The 23,575-nt window shown below is 37.5% G+C and overlaps 2 protein-coding genes across 3 annotated transcripts in view; one reads left to right on the forward strand and one right to left on the reverse strand.

Annotated features, from left to right (window-relative positions):
- The window catches only part of ANO3 (anoctamin 3), a 154,257-nt gene that overhangs the window by 76,661 nt on the left and 54,021 nt on the right, over positions 1 to 23,575 (forward strand). For both annotated transcript variants that reach the window (XM_036325673.1, XM_036325674.1), the window contains one exon: positions 2,452 to 2,512. In XM_036325673.1, the coding sequence (XP_036181566.1) occupies positions 2,452 to 2,512 (61 nt within the window). The remainder of the gene's footprint in view (positions 1 to 2,451; positions 2,513 to 23,575) is intronic.
- On the reverse strand, positions 1,760 to 17,677 carry MUC15 (mucin 15, cell surface associated). The gene is made up of 4 exons (XM_036325675.1): positions 17,481 to 17,677; positions 8,558 to 9,252; positions 5,848 to 5,997; positions 1,760 to 3,973 (listed from the first exon to the last, which is right to left on the reverse strand). The coding sequence occupies exons 2-4, from the start codon at positions 9,225 to 9,227 to the stop codon at positions 3,813 to 3,815; spliced, it is 981 nt and encodes a 326-aa protein (XP_036181568.1). The 5' UTR covers positions 9,228 to 9,252; positions 17,481 to 17,677; the 3' UTR covers positions 1,760 to 3,812.

Consider the following 23,575-nt stretch of genomic DNA (forward strand, 5'->3'; position numbering starts at 1 on the left):
TTCTAATAAAATAATTTATTGTAAATATACATTTGTAGACAAGCCTATTTTTTGCTTTAGAAAAGTCTATTATGTTGCTTTGGGAATTTTCTTTTTATTTCATCTGGAGCTTTCTTTTATTGAGAAAGTATTCCTGTCCTATTAGGCATAAGGCCTCTTCCCCCTTTATTCTGTTGTCAAACACCCATGATCTAACCTGGAGCCATCAACTCTAGACTTGATGCTTCCTTTTCCCTCTTCCCCATTTTTATTCATCAGGTCTTATATCAGCATCCTAAATAAATCCCTTAGCACTTCCATTTTTAACTGCAGGCTTCTAATTGCTCTTTTTGTCTGCATTGTCTCCCATATCATAATACATCCTACGTGTAATAGCTTAGTGGCTCTAACACAGCGATTTTACACTTTTTACTGTCCTTCTTAGGGCAAGCTCTGAAGTTTTTCCTAACTTCCATTCAACCTTTACCTCCCATTACATGTATGCACTCTCACATTCTATGAATAGTACATGTATACCATACTGTGTCTTATGGGTATACCAAAGGCCTGGTGCATGGATTCGTGCACCGTTGAGGTCCCTCGGCCTGGCCTGCACCCTCTCGCAATGCGGGACCCCTAGGGGGATGTAGGAGGCCCAGTGCATGGATTCGGCCCAATCCCTGCAGGCCAGGCCAAGGGACCTCACCAGTGCACAAATCATGCACTGGGCCTCTAGTATGCATATATGATCTTTGATTAATCTCTTCATTCCCTCCCCCCACCCCCCTTTCCTCTGAGATTCATCAGTCTGTTCCATGTTTCCATGCCTGTGCATTGAGCATCTGCCCCCTGGTGGTCAGTGCGCATAATAGCTACTGCTCAGACGGTTGGACAGTTGCTTAGGCTTTTATATATGTAGATTTCTAAAGAAGTTACTGTTTAAATTTATTGAGCTAAAAAATATTTGAGATGTGTAAACAAACATCAAAAAAAATGAAAAGTTTTTTCAAGAAAATATTGTATAAACTATGACAAATGATGGCCATGCAACCTGGTTGTTGCTCAGTATGGGTTTTTACTTGCCACTGCTTTGAAAGCCATTATTAGTGCCTTTAAGTGCCCTTTTGTAAAGTCTCTGTTCTAACACTCAAAGAGGCCATTCCCTGCAGTAGGTCTGTTGATAAGGGAGAGCAGACAGCTGTTGAGCTGTGTGGCAGCAGCAGGTATCTCTGTGGGATGCCTCTAGAAACAAAAAAGCTGGATTCTCCGGCTGGGTGTAATTTTATGAGCTCTGTGGGAGAATTCCTTTATGGTCCTTTTCTCTCCTGTACATAATATGCACCCGATGATTGTTATGAAAACCAATTTTTATAGCATTTTTAGAAATTCTGAGCCTTAACAATCAAAGAAGTTTTACAGCTATTACGACATCTTGCACCTACCTACAAACCATCAAAATTAGCACATCTTTTGTACACTGATATTTCCAGTATTGCTACATTGCAGGGAATAAGCACATCTTTTGTTGAGCAGCCTCTGAACTATAGACTGTGCAAAAAAGATGCCATTTTACTCCCACTTCCCTTATAATACTAGTAATGTTATTTAGTCCCTAACTAGCCTCTCTCTCTCCCATGGGATTAGTGTCCCTATTTTCTCTATAGATGATATAGTATGTATTTGACTACCAAACATGTACTGTCTTGACTGTATACATTTAATCTCTCTCACTAACTTATAAACATAGCAAGGGCAATATGCAAATGAAAGGAAGCAAAGGTAAATTAAATTTATACTTTATTAAAATCAAACAATTCTTGCAACCCTGAAAATTGTATTTAATAACATTACATAACTGTATATTATTCTCTATAAAACTTCAGGTAATGTCTGATTCAAAAACACTTGGAATATATCCTACTGACAGTGATTTATGAAACTTCTGATAAACAACTTAATATGGAATTTATTACCTTCTATAGCCACTACTGGGCCATGGCCCATTCTGAAAGCTATCAGAGAGGAGGGATGGCACCGTGATACCATGCCATTGAGAGTCTGCCTCACTAGTAGAATTCTGCATTTTGAAACTTTCCCAATCCTGGAGGTTTTGCTAACAAGAAGTCCAACTAGTATGCCTCAACTGAAAGGCTGACTTCGTACAGTTCACACTATAGCTGGACTCTCTGTGGCTCACAAATACTTTCTTGAGGTACTAGAACAATTTCTAAGCAGAAATGAAGATGGAGTCCAAAAGGAATAAAAGGGAAGAGGGAAGAAAAGGGGAAAATGCTGATCCTTTACCTCTTCCCAAGAGAAAAATTACATAAAATAGCTGCAGCAACCATGAAGTGATCTATATCTTATATTTACAAACTATAGAATAATGTGATTCCAAGGGGGGAGGATTTGCAATCACCTGCTTATTATAACCAACACTGCAACTAATAGTTTTGTTTCTTTTCCATTAAGGTGACATACTTGTTTGATAATGGAGGGACAGTCTTCTTTGCTATTTTTATGGCAATATGGGGTAAGTAATTCTCCATTACTTCCTAGCTCTCATTCTCTGAGGCTATTACTATATTTCTTCATACTCACATGCACACACACACACACCCCATGTATCAATTCAACAAAGTCTATTGTTTTGTTTGTCCTCTTCACATATTCACTGCTTCGTTTGGAATGTATTAATGTATTTCTTCACTAATTCTTTAATCCCTAAAGCCTTGGACCTACCTATACTAAAGAGTTTTTTGGTGTGTTTTTTTCCCCTGCCAGAAGCAGACAATAATTAAAAACAAACTGAAACATGCCATAATCCAAGTTAAACTTATTGAAACTGATGCTCAGAAATTTTTTTATTTGCTTAACATTTCCATTTATCTATTTTTAATCTCATTCATCATCTAGTTAGAGATGGAGAATCTATTCCATATATAATTGATCAGTAATGTCTAATACATAATAAATTATGTTCCTATCTAACATCTTAAAACTGTAAAAATTATGTACAGGTACAGGCTTTGGCTGACTTTTTTCAACATGTTTCCCATTGAGTTTTAAGGTTACCCAATTAATTGAGGCATAAAGTAAATCAGACATCTTGTGAAGAAAAGCAGTTACTTTCCTGGTTAGGGTCAGCTTTCCTAACAGCCCTGTTGAATACAAAGTCATTGTCCATTTGGCAGTTCAAGGGACTGACCATGTACTAGTAAGTGCTAAGGCAGCAAAGTAAAATGTACTTAGAAGACAGGTCTCTCACTCCCATTCTCTACATTTATCAGAAACAGAAGTTCTGTGTCATCTGTCTTTCTAGCTTTATGTAAAAAAATAAAAAATAAAAAAATTTACTTCCAATGCTTCTTCAACAGAATGTCAATTGTGATGCATGGCATTAGAGCTACAGGGGGAGCAGTGAAGAGTCAATACATTGATTGATTTTTGGCCAAAACAAAGTATAAATGTAGTTTTGGTTCTCTATTTTCAATGAAGAAGTTTTTAAATTAAATTATCAAGGAGGGGAATCAAGGTAAAATCTTTTAGTTTTATGTGATTCCACAAACATTTCTTACTAAGAAGAAAACAGACTAAAATACAAATGAAGGCTACTCCATATAAGCTTCAGCACAGCCAGAAATGGCAAGAAAGGAATCTCCTTGGATGATTTATCATCTCTTTATGTTTCTGCTCCTGGGCTCAGGCTTTTACAGTTCTTCTTGGCACACGCCACATGACAGTGATCTTGCTTCAGCTTTTGGAAGGTGGGTTGGTGAAAAGGCCAGGATATAGGCAAACACTTGCCATCTGAAGCCCTTTTCCCCTTAGTTTTATACTGCGGTACGGAGTGCAGGTATGTCATCCATTGGAATACCATCACGTGCATTTTCTTGACCTGCTGGTCTGGATGAATCATTCACAGTTGAGTTGTAATAACTAGCATTCCCAAAACTCATATCATAAGGTTCCGGTGCATTGTCTAATCGCAGAACTAAAAAAAAGTAACCAAAAAGAAAGGTATTTTATAAAAGGTATTTCAGTCACAGTTTGAAAGATTCACATGTGTTCAGGCATCTGCCAGACCTTAGGAACTGTTCTAGATGGGTAAGTGTACCTGGTCTTTATGTGGCTTTTCAGATATTAGTTTTGAAATTTAAATGAGTAGATATTTTCAAGCCACATTTCTTTCTAAAACTAAGAGAACAATTTAACTTCCAGAATTTCCCTGCTGGTGGACCAAAACTAAAGGAACCAAGGGAGCAATCACAACAAAAGTGTAAAAATACTTTGTATCAGGGAGGATAGACTATGTCTCATTGTGTTGAATCTCGTGATTTCAGTCTTATCAGTTAGTTCAGAATTTTCACTTCTGGTGTGAAAAATACTTTTCTTTAAAAAAGTGAAGAGCATTAATTTTAAAATCAGTGCCGTTATTCTAAGCCGTGTCTCCATGTCTTTATGGTTGAGCCATTGAACACGGAGCCAGGAGAAAACTATTTGTAAAAGCTTGTGTTTCCTGCTGATAGATCCAACTTATCATGTATTTGAGGTTTTATGACTGATAACAAAGGATTGTTTTCTTTTTTCAACAGTCAATTATTATTTCCTTAATGAGCTTGAATGTATTTTCAAAGAAAATAAGGAGGTACTTTTAAATACTGAAGCAGTGATTAACTACTAATTAGACTAGTAATCTAATTATTCAGTGAGGTATTTTCATATCCTATCAATTTCTTCAACCATCTCTTCAGAAACTAGTCTCCCAGAACCCTGAGGGGTTTGAGAGAGGGTCCCTAATCTGTCTTGAAGGAGTAAAGTAAGTGGTATGATTATTTTCTTATGCCTCAATCAAAATATATTGAATTATATCAATTTAATAGACTGAGCTTTTTTACAGATGATTACAGTGATTATAAATAAAGGAAAAATTCAGAGGTTTAAAAAAGAAGTTTGGAAACCCATGTTGTTCGAAATCATATCCTTTTATTTTGAAAAATGCTACTTTTTAAAATATGTATTGCTAGGAACCCATAGGCAGAATTCAGTCAAATTTTTAAGTGGTGGATTTGGTTCTGAAAAGGACCATATGTCACTTATGATTTGAAGTTCTCAAAAATCAATAAGACTTTATCAATGGGACTCACTAGGGTTATTTATTTTTTTATGGAAGCAAGAATCCCTCCTGTAAACCAGAAAACAGTTGTGATATTTTTCCCCCTGAAGTTTAAGAAAGGGAAGAATCAAGCATTCGAAGTGACTTCATTTGTGTTCTATACATTGTGTTATTAAGGTCCTACTCAGTGCTTCATTCATAGCAGTTCCGTTTTTTATTCATAGGTATTATGGTTCTTTTTCACCACATGAATTTACAGAATTAAGGTAAATTGTGATTTATGTAGCTAAATATGCAACTCATTAGAAATTCTGTTTTAGAGACTCATTAAGATAATTAATATGAGGTGACTATATCTGTAAAACTTTTGAAGAGCTCCTATTAGAATATCTTTGCTCAAATTACTGCTACTTAAATACAACACTAATGAAAATAGATGATTTTGCAACCACTAACAAAACTGCCCATTTTTTTTTAATATCACACTATTCTATTCCAATTTTATAGATTTATTTTAGGTTCTGGGATTATTACTTAAAATCAATTGTTATGCAATGAGCAACAGTTTCAACTATTTTAAATTTTTTTCTCACAGGTCCATTACTATTTGAGGAACAGAGAGTAGGACAGAATAAATCTTTGGTCTATTTCTATTGTATGAATCTCTGAACCCTGTCTAGACAATGTAATGACCATTAACAATCCCCACTTAATGAAAGTTCTGAAGGTGAAGTTCTGAAAGTTGTTTTTACCTGGTTCGTTTCTATCATCATAAAGTCGCCGATGAGAAAATGAATTCACTTTTCGTTTTCCACACAACAAGTAGCCGACAAGACTAAGCAAGGAAGCACCCAGAATAGCACCTAAAATGGCCCCAAATACTACTCCTGTATTTCTATTCTCTAGAGAGAAAAAAAAGAAAAAAAAAACAATTTATAAAGAAGAAATAGAAATAATTGTTCAAAGTACAGACATATATACATGTATAACACAAAGAATATTTAACATTTTTAAAAATATTAGGTAATGCTGATTATATATATATATAAAATAAAGTACTGAATATTTGGGATATATTGGCAAAATATATTTCCTAATAAAAACAAACCTTAAATATTGAATTATTTTGAATTACTTGTAAGTCCTAGTTTTATAACTATGCCTCATTACTCATCAACACTAATAGTACTGAAATGCTGTGAGTGTGTTCCATTAGGACATAATTTCTGTGTTGAATGCTGTATTGTCTTTAATCAATTCTAAATCTCTGATGAACTTTAATGGTAAAATGAACTTTGATCTTGTTTCTATTATAGTTTGAAAGTAAAAAGCTAATAAGAGTAAGTGGGGAATAGGAAATGAATCCACAAAACTCCAAGTGAAAAGGCATTATAAGGAAAAATCAGAATAATGATCAAAGCAATATATTGTCAGTGCATTACACATAGGGAACAGATGTGTAGGTCTGAGTTTAAGAGAACCCAAAATTTCACCCTATCATCCCCTTTCTAAGTACCTTATTTGAAAACTATCATAAATAAACTACTTACTACTCCATGAACTCAAATTTAGTGTATTTTATTTTTAATGTTTTTTAAAATTTCTTGAGAAGCTTACTAATTAGGTAGGTAAAGCGTCTTAAAGAGTCTCTGGTTCTGTATGAAACCTTATATATTTAAAAAATTAACCTCCACACTAGAAAGTTAACAAAATTATTACTAAAACAAAAGTGAAGCAAAGTTACCTGGTAGGAATAAGTAATATGTTTTCAATATGTATTTTAAGTTTAGAGAGACAAAAGAGATAGTATTTTTAAGCAATATATTTCTGATGGGATGTTAGAGTATGTATGAATGAAACTAATATGTTTAAGTTAAAACTAGCCCGGCAGGTGTGACTCAGTGGTTGAGTGTCAACCCATGAACCAGGAGGTCATGATTTGATTCCCCTTCAGAGTACATGCCCAGGTTTTGGGCTCAGTTCCCAACAGCGGGCATGCAGGAGGCAGTCAATCAATGATTCTCATCATTGCTATTTCTATCCCTTTCTCCCTTTCCCTCTCTGAAATTAATTTAAAAAAAAAAACATTTAAAAATTTTTTAATTAAAGTTAAAATGAAAATATATGTACATACAATACATTGGTTTCAGAGCTATAGTAAAGCCTAGATCTCAGTATTTAAAACTTTTCCTGTTCACTGGCAACAACTTCAAATAAGAATATATATAATATATACTGTATATATATATTAGTAGATATAGATATAGATGTATGGATGATTTGGTGTTTATATAATTAATATAATCTGTAAATAAGTTCTCTTGGAAATTGGTGACTTCATAGGGGGAAACTAGTATATTTTTAAGTTTAAGGGAAACAGAAACATGGTTAGACCTGAAAAAATAAAATATAATGAATTTTCATTAAATATTAGCAATTTTTCACTTTATGTGTTAAATCTTGATGTAATAATCCCTAAGAATGAAACATAAAACTGTCCCCATATTAAAATTTTCTTGTGGTGGTCCTTAAGTACTAAACTAAAAATTGAGGATTTCCTTTTGTTGAATTTATTTACTTTTTAAAAAAAATCAGTGTTCTATTTTCCTGTGCTTATGTGGTATCTGATAACTAATAAATCCATTTACTTCAATATTTGAGACCAACATTCATATATTTTTAAAGTTCAGTTGTACAGTATTCTTAAAAGCATGTGAAATTTCAAGTAGTCTTTCTAAAATTCAGTAAAAATTGTTACACAGTATCTCCAAGCTGTATCACTACTTCAGTCTTTTCAGCCTATTCTACTTCTCATTTTGTCTCACTTAAGTATATGCTGACTTAAGTTCTAAAATCCCTTCACTATTTCCAGTGAATATCATGGTTACCCTTAAAGGGAGACCACCTGTGCTACTGTGATCTCTTCTTTTTCTTTAGTCACAGGGGTGGGGGACCTTTTCTCTGCCAAGGGCTATTTGGATATTTATAACATCATTCAAGAGCCATACAAAATTAGTAACTTAAAAATTAGCCTGCTAGCCCTGACCGGTTTGGCTCAGTGGATAGAGTGTGGGCCTGTAGACTCAGGGGTCCCAGGTTCGATTCCGATCGGGGGCATGTACCTTGGTTGAGGGCGCATCCCCAGTGGGGAGTGTGCAGGGGGCAGCTGATCGATGTTTCTCTCTCATCGATGTTTCTGACTCTCTATCCCTCTCCCTTCTTCTCTGTAAAGAATCAATAAAATATATTTTAAAAAAATTAGCCTGCTATATTTGGTCAAACATTTAATTACCTCCCCTTAATGCCTTGGGCAGGGCCAGACCAAATTTCCCGGGCCTTACATGGCTTGCTGACCGGACATTCCCCACCACTGCTAGTATGGCATATTCTATAGTTGTAATCTGTATGATTTACGTGGAGATTCTTTCACACCAAAAGAAAGTTAAATTTGTTTATATTTACCTTCTTGGGGATCTGATGTACTTGGAAAGATTTTTGAATTATTGGTGAATTTTAAGGTGGGCTGCAGAGTCATTTCCTGATAGGGGGTAAACCCCATAAAGCTGTCATTAGTAATGTTAAGCCATCCATCTGGTTCCGTTGTCATGGGGTTCATGGTGGTTAGCGCCGAGGGAAGGATGCTAACTGTAATGGAACTGTTGTCAGTTTTCATGGTATCATTGGCCAGGGACTCCACTGAGGATACAGCAGATGTAGCATTGGGAGCTGATGAAACGGACGGAGAATTTTCATCTCCTGCAGATGAGTTCTGAGGCAGTTTAGAAACAAAGCTGTGGATCAAGGAAGTGCTTTCAGAAAATACAGGTGTGGGTCTTGGACTGCTGGGGGAGTCTGTGGTCAACTTATCCACAAAATCTGTTGTTTCATCACTTTTACTTGATGGATCCCAAAGAGAGGAATTTCTCGCCTTGGGATTGGAAGTTTCTCTATTTTCTTTACCTAAGTTGAAATCTGCTCCAGTTTTCAAAGGAACGTATTCTTTTGCCATGTGTTTTAAGCTTTCTGCAATGTTTTGTGTTGTGTTTACTTCCAGACTTTCTTTTCCATGGCTTACAAATAACAGTAAACTAAACAAGGTTGAAAGCAATAGAGTTTGGGCTGAGGTCAACATTGTAGCCTTCTTTGGTATGGGGGATCTGAAAGAAAATAACAACCATTTGAACTATTAAATGAAAATCTACATTTTTAAGTGGTGAAAAGTCTAGATACATAATGCTGAGATGATAATATCATACTCTCACTTCCAAAAGTTTGTTTTCTTTGAATTGTGTACTAAAATTAGAATGACTGAGTTCTATATTCTGTATAACATTTTTTTTTCTTCCTCTAAAGCAGTGGTTCTCAACCTTCCTAATGCCACGACTCTTTAATACAGTTCAGTTCCTCATGTTGTGGTGACCCCCAATTTCATTGTTACAAATTGAACATAATTAAAGCATAGTGGTTAATCACAAAAACAATATGTAATTATATATGTATTTTCCAGTGGTCTTAGGCGACCCCTGTCAAAGGGTCGTTCAGCTCCGAAAGGGGTCAGGACCCACAGGTTGAGAACCGCTGCTCTAAGGAAATGCCATGCAGAAACTTTGTCAGGCCAGACACCACTATTCCATTATTTCAAGGATTATTTAGCTTGGGCCAAGTTAAAAATACACACACACACACACACACACACACACACACACACACATACACACACTATATATGGACTGCTAAGTAAAATTTTTAAAATATAAATATAGTGTATGTAGAGCTGGCTGGTTTCTTCAACCTATTTAGGAAAACATGTTCTTTTTAAAGATGTAATTTGGAATATTATGAAAATGATGTTACTGAATATACACTAAATGTACCACTTTAAAGTGAGTCAGTCAGGGACCCCACTTGAAAAGATTTTATTATATATACCTAATTTAAGTTATTTGAATTTGAAATTAACATTTGTTTTTCAAAATACTTTTTATGATGCTCTCCATTCTATTAATTTCAGATTAGGAAAATCAGAAAGACTTGGATTTTAGGATAATCTTTAATTATATTTCCTTATTGTGTCAATGAAGGATATATTTGGGAGTTTGTGTGGAATAAATTACTTAGCTAGATAGTGGCAAAGTTGGGATTTGAAACCATAGTCCTGACCTCCAACCCAGGCACATAATTTTGCTTATAAGTGTGGAAGTACTACAAATTTATAGATAGCAGGATAGGGGGAGAGGTTTTTGAAATTAGATTTATATTAAAATTCAGGCATCTGTCATGAATAACCTATGAAAAACAATCATCATAACAAGCAATTGCTTTATCATCATCATCATTATCATAATTACACTGACTTCACATTGTTTTTCTAAATTGAATGATTTGAGTAAATCATTTGAGATAATTAGAGCAATTTATAATCCCATTTTTTAAACACTGGAAAAAGAGGGCCTTCTACCTTAAGTACCTCTCAAACACACTAAAAACTATCTGGATTAAAGTAAGCAGTTAATAGACATTAACTTTATTTCTTATTATCTATACTAATAAAAGGGTAATATGCTAATTAGACCAGGTAGACCAGACGTCTTCCAGATGTCCTTCTGGACATCCTTCTGGAGAAAGCCACGGTGGCGGGGGTGGATCAGACAGACAGGCAGAGCAGTTAGAGGCGATCAGGCCAGCAGGGGAGAGCGGTTAGGGGCAATCAGGCTGGCAGGGGAGCAGCTAGGGGCATCAGGCAGGTAGGCAGAGGCGGTTAGAGGCAATAAGGCAGGCAGGCAGAAGGGTTAGGGGTGATCAGGCAGGCAAAGTGGTTAGGGGCAATCTGGCAGGCAGGAAAGTGAGCGGTTAGGAGCCAGCGGTCCTGATTGCGAGAGGGATGTCCAACTGCTGGTGGTCGGACATCCCCCAAGGGGTCCTGGATTGGAGAGGGTGCAGGCTGGGCTGAGAGACCCACCCACCCCCCCTCCCCCGCCATGCACGAATTTCGTTCACCGGGCCTCTTGTCTGAATATATATAATCCTAAGCAACCATTAGGACTTGAACAACCAGTCAGCCAGTCGTTATGATGCACACTGACCACCAGGGGCAAGAAACTCAACGCAGGAGCCCTAGTGGTCAGTGTGCTTCCACAGGGGCAGCACCACTCAACCAGAAGCCGGGCTCATGGCTGGCCAGCACAGCTGAAGCAGCAGGAGCCTCTCCCAACTCCGCATCAGTGCTACCAAGCAGCGGTGGCAGGTGCAGTGGGCTGGGATGAGTGCGCGCAGTGCGGCACTGGCTCGGGCTCCTCCCTGTCCAACTGCCAGTTGGCGCACTGCTATATCCCCAAGGGGTCCCAGATTGCGAGAGGGTGCAAGCCAGGTTGAGGGACACCCCCCCTCACCCCGCCGTGCACAAATCCATGCACCGGGCCTCTAGTTAAAATATAATATTCTCTAAGTGTCTTGCACTGGACAAAGTTTATAATATCTCACTTGATCATCACAATGATCCCTTCAGACAAAAAGAATAGGTTGTATTAATTATTCCCATTTTGCAGATGAAGAAACTGAGGTTCATAGCGGCTAGTATGGAAGCTAGTAAATGGAAGAGGCAACACTGAAAGGCAAGTCTACTGACTCCAAAGTAATTAGCTGCTAAAATGTAAAGTGTTTTTCATTGAAACAATTATTTTATTTATTTATTTATTTTCAAATATATTTTTATTTATTTCAGAGAGGAAGTCAAAGAGAGATAGAAACATCAATGATGAAAGAATCATTGATCAGCTGCCTCCTGCATGTCCCACACTGGGGATTGAGCCTGCAACCTGGGCATATGCACTGAAAGGGAATTGAACTGTGACCTGCTGGTTCATAGATCAACCCTTAACTACAGAGCCATGCCAGCCAGGTGAAACAGTTATTCTTTTTTAAAAAATTAGGCTATTTCTCCTTTTTAAAAAGTCTGAAAACTGATTTTATATTCTTTGAATTAAACCTCAGAGCTTATTTTTCACTAAAACTCTCCTAAATGACTGAGATAAGAAAAAGGAGGAGGTGCTACTGCTATTATTTTGGTCCACTATTACCAGCTATTCTTTTAAAAGCTCTCCCAGAAATGTTTTACGACTATTTTCAACCTTTATGATTTTTCAGTAGGATCTGAAGAGCTCCTGTGTACACCTCTGGTTATCTTTTGGTTTTGTCATCCTTGCGTAACAATTTCTTGTATAATGGTACAACTTAAATATATCTATAATACATCCTGCTATACTTTTTTCTTCAAAAGCTTTTAGCAAGCAGTCCATACTTGTGGATTCCTGAGGTTTTAGGATATAATATCTCTCATGCCCTATACTAATCACTTCAGAAAAACCTCCTTATAAAGCAAGGCTAGCAGACATATAAAAGCATTACTTAAACATCCATCACTAACAGAATGGTTAATAAATTGTGTAGATTCATGTGTGAAAATTAACAAACTAGAGCTGCATACAGAAATAGGGGTGATTATCAGAAATATTAATGCAGAGCTAAAATGCTAGTTGTACTGGTGATTCTCTGTATATAAAGTTCAAAAACAGACAACAAACTGGAATGTTAGAAGTCAGGAAAGTGGTCACTGTGGAGAGGAAGTATTGGGTGGGCATGGAAAGGGCTTCTCTGTGCTCGGGATGCTCTGTTTCTTGACCTGATAGGGGTTACATGGGTGCCTATATTTGTGATAATTTTGTTTATTTACATTTCATTTATTTCTTTGTCATTACCAAGAAAATGGATTTAGGTCCTAAAAATAACTGGAAAACATATTGCTATTAAGCATTTATTATATCACATGTTTTACATTTTTTATCCTTTAATTCTTACTAAAAACACAATGAGAAAGGGATTATTAATCCTATTTAACAGATGATTAAATAGGGCATAAAATGTAAATAATATGTCCAAGGACACACAACTAGGGACACACTAAAGAAATAGGGTTAGGCCCGGCCGGCATGGCTCAGTGGTTGAGCATTGACCTATGAACCAGGAGGTCATGGTTTAATTCCCAGTCAGGGCACATACCTGGGTTGTGGGCTCAATCCATAGTGTGGGGCGTGTAGGAGGTAGCCGGTCAATGATCCTCTCTCATTATTTTTTTAAAATATATTTTTATTGATTTCAGAGAGGAAGGGAAAGGGAGAAATAGATAGAAACATCAATTATGAGAGAGAATCATTGATTGGCTGCCTCCTGCATGCTCCCTATTGGGGGATTGAGCCTGCAACCCGGGCATGTGCCCTTGAATGGAATCGGACCTGGGACTCTTCAGTCCGCAGGCCGACCCTCCATCCACTGAGTCAAACCAGCTATGGCGGACCTCTCATTACTGATGTTTGTATATCTCCCTCTCCCCTCTTCTCTGAAATCAATAAAAATATTTTTTTAAAAAAAGAAATAGGGTTAGGATTCAAATCTTGGCATTAAAGCTAGTAATCACTCAACTATGTCAGAAATGTTACAAAGAAATGCAGAATTTGGTACTTAGCTGCTTGCTAGAACTCTTGCCATCAACATTGTCTTAGCACAGCTTTTACAAATTTTATTTTAATCAGAGAAATTTATAATCCAATTTTTAAATACTTGAAAAATGGGGACTTCTATGTTAAGTACCTCTCAAACATACTAAATACACTTTTATCCTAATTTAAGAAAATTTTAACAATTGTCTCTATGTGTTCTAGATGGACACCTGTAGCGTGTAGTTTACAGATTAGCAGTAACAAAATGAGTGATTTCCCCCGGACCTATATTAGCTCACCAACATTTCATTAAACTGATTCCTCACCTAGTACATTTAAAGTGCGATTCCATTTAGTTTAAAAATACTCACATGGACCTTTTCAAAAACACCCTTCTCCTGTGAACTCTGTCAGGTTTGTGGCAAACATTATAGTCTTTATTTTTGTCTACTACCAGTGATCTGATTAGTTTATGAACTGTACTTGGCCTGTATTATTATTATTATTATTATTATTATTATTATTATTATTATCATTATTATCATTATTATTATTATGCAGTTTGATTTAGGTTTTCTGTACCCAAGCTTTCTGGTTATTTTATCTTCCTAATGAAGTGGTCACGAAAGGGGAAAAGCATCTCTTAGCTGTTCCTCTAACTTTCTCATAACGTTACACGAAGAACATGGCATTGAGTTTTCTTGTTCCCTTCCTATAATGAGAATCCATATATCAGAAGTCAACAAAGTGAGTTTTGTTGTTCCTGTTTCCCTTTGCCTGTAACATTGAGCAACCAAGAGGATCTCTCTACCCATCACCCAGTTTTTTATTGCAACGTGAAAACCTAAGGAATGAATACCCCAAATGGGCTAAGCATTCTGTTACTGCCTATAACTTATCTCCAGGGAAAAGAAAGGGCAGAGAGGGATAAGACAGAATGCTGTAAATACTATTTGCAGTTTATTCCTAAATTAATACCAGTGTGGGTAAGGCTTTGGGGAATATTGACTTATTCATGTTGTCCAAGCATGGCAATGGGGGACAACTTTGCTTCTGTTCCCTGGCTTCTAAGAGAACCACTTTATACCTCTTCCTCAGGTCCCTTCATCTTAAAGGGATAGAAGCAGCCAGGAATTGAATCTTAGCCCCAGACTTTTGCTGGAGTAAAGACTAAGCAATTTATATATGTTTGTTCAATCTACTCTGAATTGAATAAGCGTGTTATAAGCAGCAAAAGCTAATGGAGGTGGTATAGGAGCTCCAGAAGGCAATGAAATAAAAGTGTACTCTTTCTCTTTACACTTTCCTCTCAACTTGTCTCCATCTCTAGAATTCAAATACTTAGGCAACAGTTCTCAACCTGTGGGTTGCGACCCCTTTGGCAGTCGAACGACCCTTTCACAGGGGTTGCCTAAGACCAACCTGCATATCAGATATTTACATTATGATTCATAACAGTAGCAACATTCATAACAGTTATGAAGTAGCAACGAAAATAATTTTATGGTTGGGTCACAACATGAGGAACTATATTTAAAGGGCCAGAAGGTTGAGAACCACTGACTTAGAGGATGTTGCGTACTTGTTATATAAAATTAAGTTATGCTGGATGATGGATTGCATGCTTGTGTGTGCTCAAGTTCATCTGTCAAGCAGGTGCAGTACAGAGGGAAACAGAAGGTGGGATGAAAGAAAAGTGAAGTTGTCATGGGAGAGAAATTCAGGACAACCAACCAGATAGCATCATTCACTCTCCTGTTCTTTGCCCCTTTTTGCCCCTAGGTGGAAATTCCCAAGAGGAATTTTGAGGATGTAACATAGGAACAAAGCTGAGATCATTACAAACACACACACACACACACACACACACACACAAAAAAAAAAATTCTAAGATTAGAACTATCAATCATAAAGGGAACAGAGAAAGAGAATTTCCATCCACTTTATGATAGCTTAAACACAGATTCTAATCTTTTCTATATATATTGAAATGTTTGTCTTATTTCTAGTATTTAATAACTTGTAAAATATACTTTCAGACAGTGTGAGTTTCACTATTTTTTAAATAATTCCTTTACAGGCGAAAAAGAACACTATTTTCTCCCTTTCCTTGGTGCTGGCACTAAAAAGTGGTTTCATATTACTACTTTGCATGGAGGGCTGCAATGGGTGATGAGAGAAAGAGAGAGAGAGAAAGCAACTATGGCCATTAAGGGAGGCAAATACACACTCTGTACATAATTTTGCTTCTCCTTAAATGCATGAAGTCATTATTCTGCCCAGTGTCCCTGTTCTGAGTCATACCCATTTTATACCAAGCTTTGAAAGTAAGGGAGTATCCATCTTTGTGTCAAGTAATCAACCCGGGCAAGGGAAGAGAAATGCTAGTCATTCTAAACTCAATCAAATCCAGAAATTTTAAATAAAAGCATTAGTTCAGGTACGCTGAGAGGATAATATAAAAACATGTTTTTGTAGTGAAATAACTTAAAGAGTATTTACTGTGCTACTTCTCTCTCAGTTGCTGTTGATTACATCTAGTTATAGCTTTCAGGCTACAAAGTAAGACAGATGGGTTTTGTTTGTCTTTGTCATGGGAAACTCAGTCTGACATGTAGCCAGTGTCTCAGGCAAACCTTGAGCGTCAGTATGAGCGGCTTTTCCAATCTTGGGCAGTATTTTACTTTCCTAACATGAAAGAGCCACAATAAATGAGGACATAAGAAATGATGCCTCTATATATGCCTCTTTTATGAAAGGTGAGAAGACTTAACTAAGCATAAAGTAGGACTGTACCTGAGAACTGTAGGCACTTCACTTTACTTTTATTTGCTTTAAAAGAAAAGGGGGGGGGGAGAAGAAAACCCTGACTTTTCTTCAGAAAAAAAAACAAAACAAGTTTCAGAAGCTTGTGAACATCATTTAATTTAAATCACGGTATGATGCATAAATCCAGAAAAAAGAAATAGACTGTCATACTCCCTGCTAACTTGGGTGTTCTCAGTCATAAATTTCCATACTGAAATAATTAGGTAAAAGAGTGTCATGCCTAGAAATAAAGAATGACATGTCTCCAAAAGAAATATTCTGGACCCAGATTCCCAAGCATGGGCTTTGCAGCCTTCTGTTAAGTTTCACTGAGAAACAGCCTCTATGGATCAAATAGAAGGTGGGTGAACAGTAAACCAACATCTCACATAGGAACCTTACATAACTACAACTGAAACTAATTTTAAGAAACTGTATTTACATCTTTCTTCATGGGATGCCTTCTGTAGCAACTGACTTAGCCTTTCAATCTCCAATGAGTGGTGGACACGTGTACCCACCATGCTAAGTAAAAGTATATACACAATATTTTGCCAGTCTTTAAAGAAAATCTTTGGGAATGTAATTCATTATGTTAGAAAATTGTTGTTGTTGTTGTTGTTGTTTTAACTATCATATTCCAATACCTTAGCAACAACCTTGAAGCCCAAATGCATAATTTAAATCTAAATATTCAATTTCTATTCGTGCTACAATTTGCACTTTAAATGTTTTAAAACTTTTACTAAGATAGGACCTGAAGACTCTCCTAGTCATGTATGTTTTAAGTAATGTTTTTATTTTAGCTCTTCAGTTGGTTTCGTCATCTAGCAAATTTGGCAGTAATTCTTAAAGTAAACTCACTTGACAGTGCAAATGCTCATTTTGAAGGTAATTACTTAATGAAATAGCTACCTGTCTCTGTAAAGGTCTTTGTAGCTACTTCCCAGACTGTTCTGACAAAAGTTGAGCTCATTTTTATTCTCTTTGGAAAATCAATGAAAGAGAGAGGGGCAGACAGACAGACACAAGGTTGGGGGAGGGAGGGATTCTGTGTAACCCAGCAGCACCCAGCACAAACTTACCTTCAAGTCTAGGAGGTATTTACAAACAGGAACTGAAATATCACAGCTGTCCTGGCTAAAATGAGTCTGCCGTGCATTAGAGAAAGCAGATGGGTTAAATGTGGCGCCGTCCCACTAAGCAGGAGGGTGCCAGAGAAACAAAATTAGGCGGAGCTGGCTGTATCTTGCTTGTGTAATGCAGCACCCCAGAACCTGACTGACCTGCTTCTCAGCTGTCAGCATGAAGATACCACCTCCATTCAGGCCTTAAAAAAATAAGTCCAACCCTCCAGCTTTCATAGGCTGGTTGTTTTGATTTCAGGGCAGGCTAGTTGTCTTAAGCGGTGGCAAAACAAGGGGCATTTATTTCTAGCCCTAAGTTAAAAAAAAAAGGACAAAGACTTTGGTAACATCCCTGGTGTATCAGGAATTTCTGACCTGTGATGGGTTCCCACTTTGCAGGTGAGGAAACCGAAAGGAGTCACGCCCTGCACCTGTTGCTGTGTGCTGGCCGCATGTCATTCTCTTGACTCAGAAACAAATCTTCCTTTCCCATAGTAGGATGTTTGATTTGTGAACTTATAACCTGAGTGGAGAAAATGTAGTGGGCTCAGTAGCGAGGAACCTGGTCTGCAGTGCACTGAGATCCGTTTTAGAGACAGTTACACTTAACACAAAGTGAACTGATGTGTATTGGGATCCTTTTGAAAGCTGTAAGCTTTAAGTTAGAAATAATCACCAGGACCGAGATGGGGTTTGTTGCTGACTTTTAGAAGTCTGGAGAGGACCTGGGCCAGTCTCAAAATGGCCACATGATCCTGAGTAATCCTGGGAGCTTTCTCGGTTAAGTGGTTCCCATCCTGTGTTCTCTGCTTTTACTCTCAATTCAGAAGCTGGAGAGTTTCAGAAGTGCCCAGGTAATGCTTGATTAAATACGAGAGTTGAATAACAACCTGGCACACTTCCTTCACTTCCTTTCAAGGCTTGTGAAAGGGAGAAGAGTGAAACTGCGCTTTCTGGGATATTCTGCACATCAATATTTGGGGACTGGCGCCAAGGTCTGTTCAACTCAGTATGCCTGAGGTTCATGCTTAGTTTCTGTTGTGCAAGGAGATAGGTTTCCAGTTGCTGAGTGAGAAAATGAAACTTTAGCTGAGGTCCAGGAGCTTCAAGTTGAATGCAAAGAATCTGCCCAGTTAATTGGCCCCAGGAAAGAACAAGGTAATTCTATAGTTTTCAATTTTCTGAAGCCCAAAGGCCTTTTAGAGTTGATTATAAATTAAACCAACCCCTAAAAAAATGTTCAGTCAAAGGATATTTAAGCTGTAACTGCACTGGTATGAAGAAAAGCAAGTTAAATTTGATCAAACACTGGTTACTAAGCAATGGCTTAATAGAATTCAATTGGTTCTTTTCAGATCAGTCAGTTACTGGGGAAAAAAATTCAACTGAAAACATATTTTATATCCGTACTTAGAGAACTAAACATGAGTTGCCAGGATTGGGTGTGTCACCACCTTAGGAGTTTTCCTAGGTACATATATGAATAGCATTACCATTTTCTGACTTGACCATTAATTATGGCCTATACTAAACATAGAAATTACAAGGCAATTTTACTAAAATTATCTGCTTTCACTGCCCTATGGCCTCAGAATCCCTTTCATCATTGTCCTCCTGACAATCATAACCAAATGATTAGAACTTATCCTAGAAATAGACCCCATTTACTCTCCTGTCATGAGCATACTGGAAGAAAGCTAAAAATGCAAACTATGGGTAAATTTAATGCCTTAGTTATTACTTTGCTCATTTAGTTGTGATCAGAAACCTTTTGAAATCACCTGAGTTGAAGTTAAAAAGTATTTTCTTAGCAAGCAAACAAGTCTCACTTCGATACATTTCTAGGTATAGACCATGTTCTAGGAAAACTATTCCCATGTTGGATCTTGTTTCGCCAGATTAACTCAAGCAGCTGAGATGACACGTAGTGTAATGCTTACGTATTTTCTTTTGTCCTTACCTACTGTGGTGCTTTACCTCTGGCACTCACCAACTGCTTCACACCCATTAATTAAGTCTCACAATACATATTGGAAGAAGAAACACATTCTCTTTGTCCAAAATGGTGGAACCATTCACAAGTGGACTTTCCAGAACACGAAACACATATTGTCACTGACGGGTCTGAAAATACAGTAGTTTTGGACTATGTCTCAAAATCAAAACACCCTTCTAGATTTATGATGGTATTTATTTATTTTTTAAATCCTTTAACATAATATGCCTGATGCTGATGTCACACACAGGGAATCTGTTTCCATAGATCACATTCATTAATAGCATGTGATGAGTTTGAAACAGAATATAAACTGAATTCATATTTTTTATATAGAAGCATGGAGACTAAGTAACAAAGACATATTTGATTAATAAAAAATAAATAACAATGGTTATATATTTTATGATATTCATTATAAATACAATGGAAATAGATGACTGGAAAATTTCTTTAGGGATGATGATAGTTGGTTCAGTATTCTGTGTGAAGAGAAATAGAGGGGTCATTCTCACCTAATAGTTGTTTAACAAACAAGCTTATTTTTTCCTATTAAGTCACGTGGTGTTATAATATGGTCTTCTTTATTTGACTAACTTTATGAAAAAATTAAAAACTCCATTTTGGCCACTAAAAGCTTTCTAGATCCATGCCCTTCATTAAGTAGAAGTTGTGACATAGTATATACATATATTCATGGGTCCAAAGGGGGGCTAAAGAAATCTTATAAATCTGCTAAATCACATACAAACTTTAATTCAGCCATGGTTCAAGGAAGTGAATGACATAATTATAGCAAAACCTATTGCATTCCTATCAACACATTTATGTCAATGTGTTTCCTTGGTAAATACCTTCATAAATACAATAAACTAGGATAGAGTTGATGCTGAAACCTATCTCATTGGAATAAGAACTAGAAGGTATCCAAGGATACCTGAATTAATTGAAAAACATGATATCCTTAGGAGATATTTTTATAATAAAATCTTAGATTTTATTTTTAATATTCATTAAATTTTAGAATAAATTCTATTGTTTTATTATTAATTTTAATGATAAGTAAATCCAAATTGTTTTTTAAAGAGCCTCATGTTCACAAGAAATTAAAAAAAATAATTTTAATTTCTATCTATATTCTTTGTTGTTTCAGAGAAGTATGACAAGATAATCAGTAAACACTTTTAGACATAAATATATAGGACTAGAGGCCTGGTGCACAGATTCTTGCACCAGTGGGGTTCCTCAGCCTGGCCTGTGAGGATTAGGCTGAAACCGGCTCTCTGACATCCCCTCAGAGGTCCTGGATTGTGAGAGGGTGGTTCTCAGGTGATGCACTCCAGAATTGGACTCCCTTCTCTCTGGTTCTGGGTTTGTCACCCGAGAACTGTTGCTGCCAAGTGACCACAGCTCAGCAGTACCTGCATTGAATGTCTTCCCCTGGTGGTCAGTGCACATCATAGCTACTGGCCAGTCATCCAGTCACTTAGGCTTTTATATATATAGACTAGAGGCCTGGTGCATGAAATTCGTGCACTCGGGGGGGGGGGGGGGTCCCTCAGCCCGGCCTGCACCCTCTTGCAGTCCGGGAGCCCTTCTCCTCATGCCTAAGCTGTCAGTTGGATATACTTAGCACTGCTGCAGAGATGGGAGAGGCACCCACCACTGCCGCTGTGCTTGCCAGCTGTGAGCCTGGCTCCTGGCTGAGTGGCGCTCCCCTGTGGGAGCACACTGACCACCAGGGGGCAGCTTCTGCATTAAGCATCTGCCTCCTGGTGGTTGGTGAAATCATAGTGACCGGTTGTTCTGCCGTCAGGCCAGAATCATCTCTCCGACATCCCCTAAGGGGCCCAGATTGTGAGAGGGTGCAGGCCAGGCTGAGGGACCCCATCAGTGCATGATCGGGGCTGGGGAGGGACTGTGGGAGGGCTCCAGGGTGTGTCTTGGTCCATCTCGCTCAGTCCTGATCGGCTGGGCCCCAGCAGCAAGCTAACCTACCAGTCAGAGTGTCTGCCCCATGGTGGTCAGTGGACATCATAGCGAGTGGTTGAGAGGCCTTAGCATATCATTAGCATATTATGCTTTGATTGGCTGAATGGCCAACTGGAGAACCAGACACTTAGCCTATTAGGCTTTTATTATATAGGATATTATTCTGAGGTAGAAATAGAATGGAAATAAATTTAAAGGCTTGTCTTAGCTCTTTTCCCTGCATTAATTTCCCCACAGCACTTGACTCCAGGTAGCATACTCTCTTATTTTGTTATTTATTGTTCCTGTACTAGAAAGCTCATGAAAGCAATCATTTTCTGTCTGTTTTTCTTCATTACTTTATCCACAGAGCTAGAATAATTCCTGGCAAAGACTAAATGATCAATAAATGTATAAATGAATTAATAAATGAGTGAATATATATGTGAACAAATAAATATGTTTAACAATAATAACAATAAAAAAAGAATATACCAAGGTTAAGACATCTGCTAGCTCACTTTTCTTCTACCTAGAATATTCTTCTAATTTTTGGTTCATGCAGATCTGAAATCTGCCTTTTTTTTTTTACTTAAAGCTATTCCTTGGACATATTTATATGACCAGTTTCCTTTAGCAGGTGATAAGACAGTGGTTCTCAACCTGTGGGTCACGACCTTTTTGGGGGTTGAACAACCCTTTCACAGGGGTCGCCTAAGACCATTGGAAAACACATATATAATTACATATTGTTTTTGTGATTAATCACTATGCTTTAATTATGTTCAATTTGTAACAATGAAATTGGGGGTCACCACAACATAAGGGTCTCGGCATTAGGAAGGTTGAGAACCACTGTGATAAGAGATAAGAGGGAGAAGCTAGTTGATAAGAAGAGCTGATTTTAGCTAGGGATGCATAAATCTTTTGTTTTAGCAGGTGAAAATAAAAGGCAATAGGCACAAGTGTAGATAAGTGGGTAGATATAATTTGGGTGTATTTCTCTTGCTTTATTTTTAATGATGAGATAGACAGCAAAATTGCAACTGAGAGTGAGAGGATTGTAGGTGCTGGATGTTAAGAGAGAAGAGAAAGGATGTCAGCATGGCAGACTCAAGGATCCACTTAAATCAATTTAAAATAAGACAAGTCATGCCCTAGCTGGTTTGGCTCAGCAGATAGAGTGTTCAACTGCAGCCCGAAGGGTCCCGGGTTTGATTACTGTCAGGGTGATAAGGTAATTGGACATTGTGTATGTAGGAGCAGAGGGTTGCAGTTATTGATCAAAAGTATTCCAGGGGATTACATGAGTGATGTAGAGTAGGAGAAACTAACTTTGAGGGTAGAAATAAAAGAACTGAGAAGCCAAGGTCCTAGAAAGATTACCTGCGTATATCATAATTTCCAAGAATTATTTTGTGAGCCATATTGGTAACAGTTGCAGTAAGACAACAGTTTAAAAATCTTCAGAAAAGTTTTAGGAAGAGTCCCCAGAAAGTGTTAGATGACTTCCACAAGAAGAGTTGGTAGCAAGTATGGATTCATAATCTGAGACTCAACTCTGTGAATCTTGAAGGAGGAGAGAGAAAAATGTTCTTGAAGTATCAATGCGGAGCCAGAAATTCTCTACCTCATCTTCAGTACCTATTAGTGTGGGAGACAAATAGCCATCAGCTAAGAATGCCACATGGAAAGTGGGGTTTCAGGAGCATCTCAGGTTTCAGTTAGAGCAAGAAGGTGAGGGGACATAAAAGACTTTGCTATTGATGACTGAGTAAAAGAGGACATAGTGAAAGTATCTCAAAGAGTTGGAAGGAGTGGGGATGTTCATAGAGGCAAACCCCATTTCCCTAGAACTAGAGGATTCAAATCAGAGGGGTACGAGATGATGTGAAAATTTTGGTCTTCTTGAGGTAACTGATATGAGTACAGTTGAAGAGCACAGTGATTTAATACTGGTGGATCCAAGTGTGAGTGAGACAGGACATAAAGGTGTGTGTAGGATTTGGTTATGGGGACATCTTGCCAAGATGGAGAGTTCTGGGTTTCCTCTGGGTTCCTGCATAGACAAGTTCTGAAGGGAAGC

This window comes from Myotis myotis, unplaced genomic scaffold (genome assembly GCF_014108235.1).
Source record: "Myotis myotis isolate mMyoMyo1 unplaced genomic scaffold, mMyoMyo1.p scaffold_m19_p_10, whole genome shotgun sequence".
NCBI classification, from domain to species: domain Eukaryota; kingdom Metazoa; phylum Chordata; class Mammalia; order Chiroptera; family Vespertilionidae; genus Myotis; species Myotis myotis.

Bases quoted from the DNA above. Each gene is read 5' to 3' on its own strand.
- MUC15 (XM_036325675.1), bottom strand. From the start codon at position 9,227: ATGTTGACCTCAGCCCAAACTCTATTGCTTTCAACCTTGTTTAGTTTA. The intron at 5,998-8,557 runs GTAAATATAAAC...TTTTCTCTCTAG, and splicing joins TACATCAGATCCCCAAGAAG to AGAATAGAAATACAGGAGTA. The intron at 3,974-5,847 runs GTAAAAACAACT...ACTTTTTTTTAG, and splicing joins TGATGATAGAAACGAACCAG to TTCTGCGATTAGACAATGCA.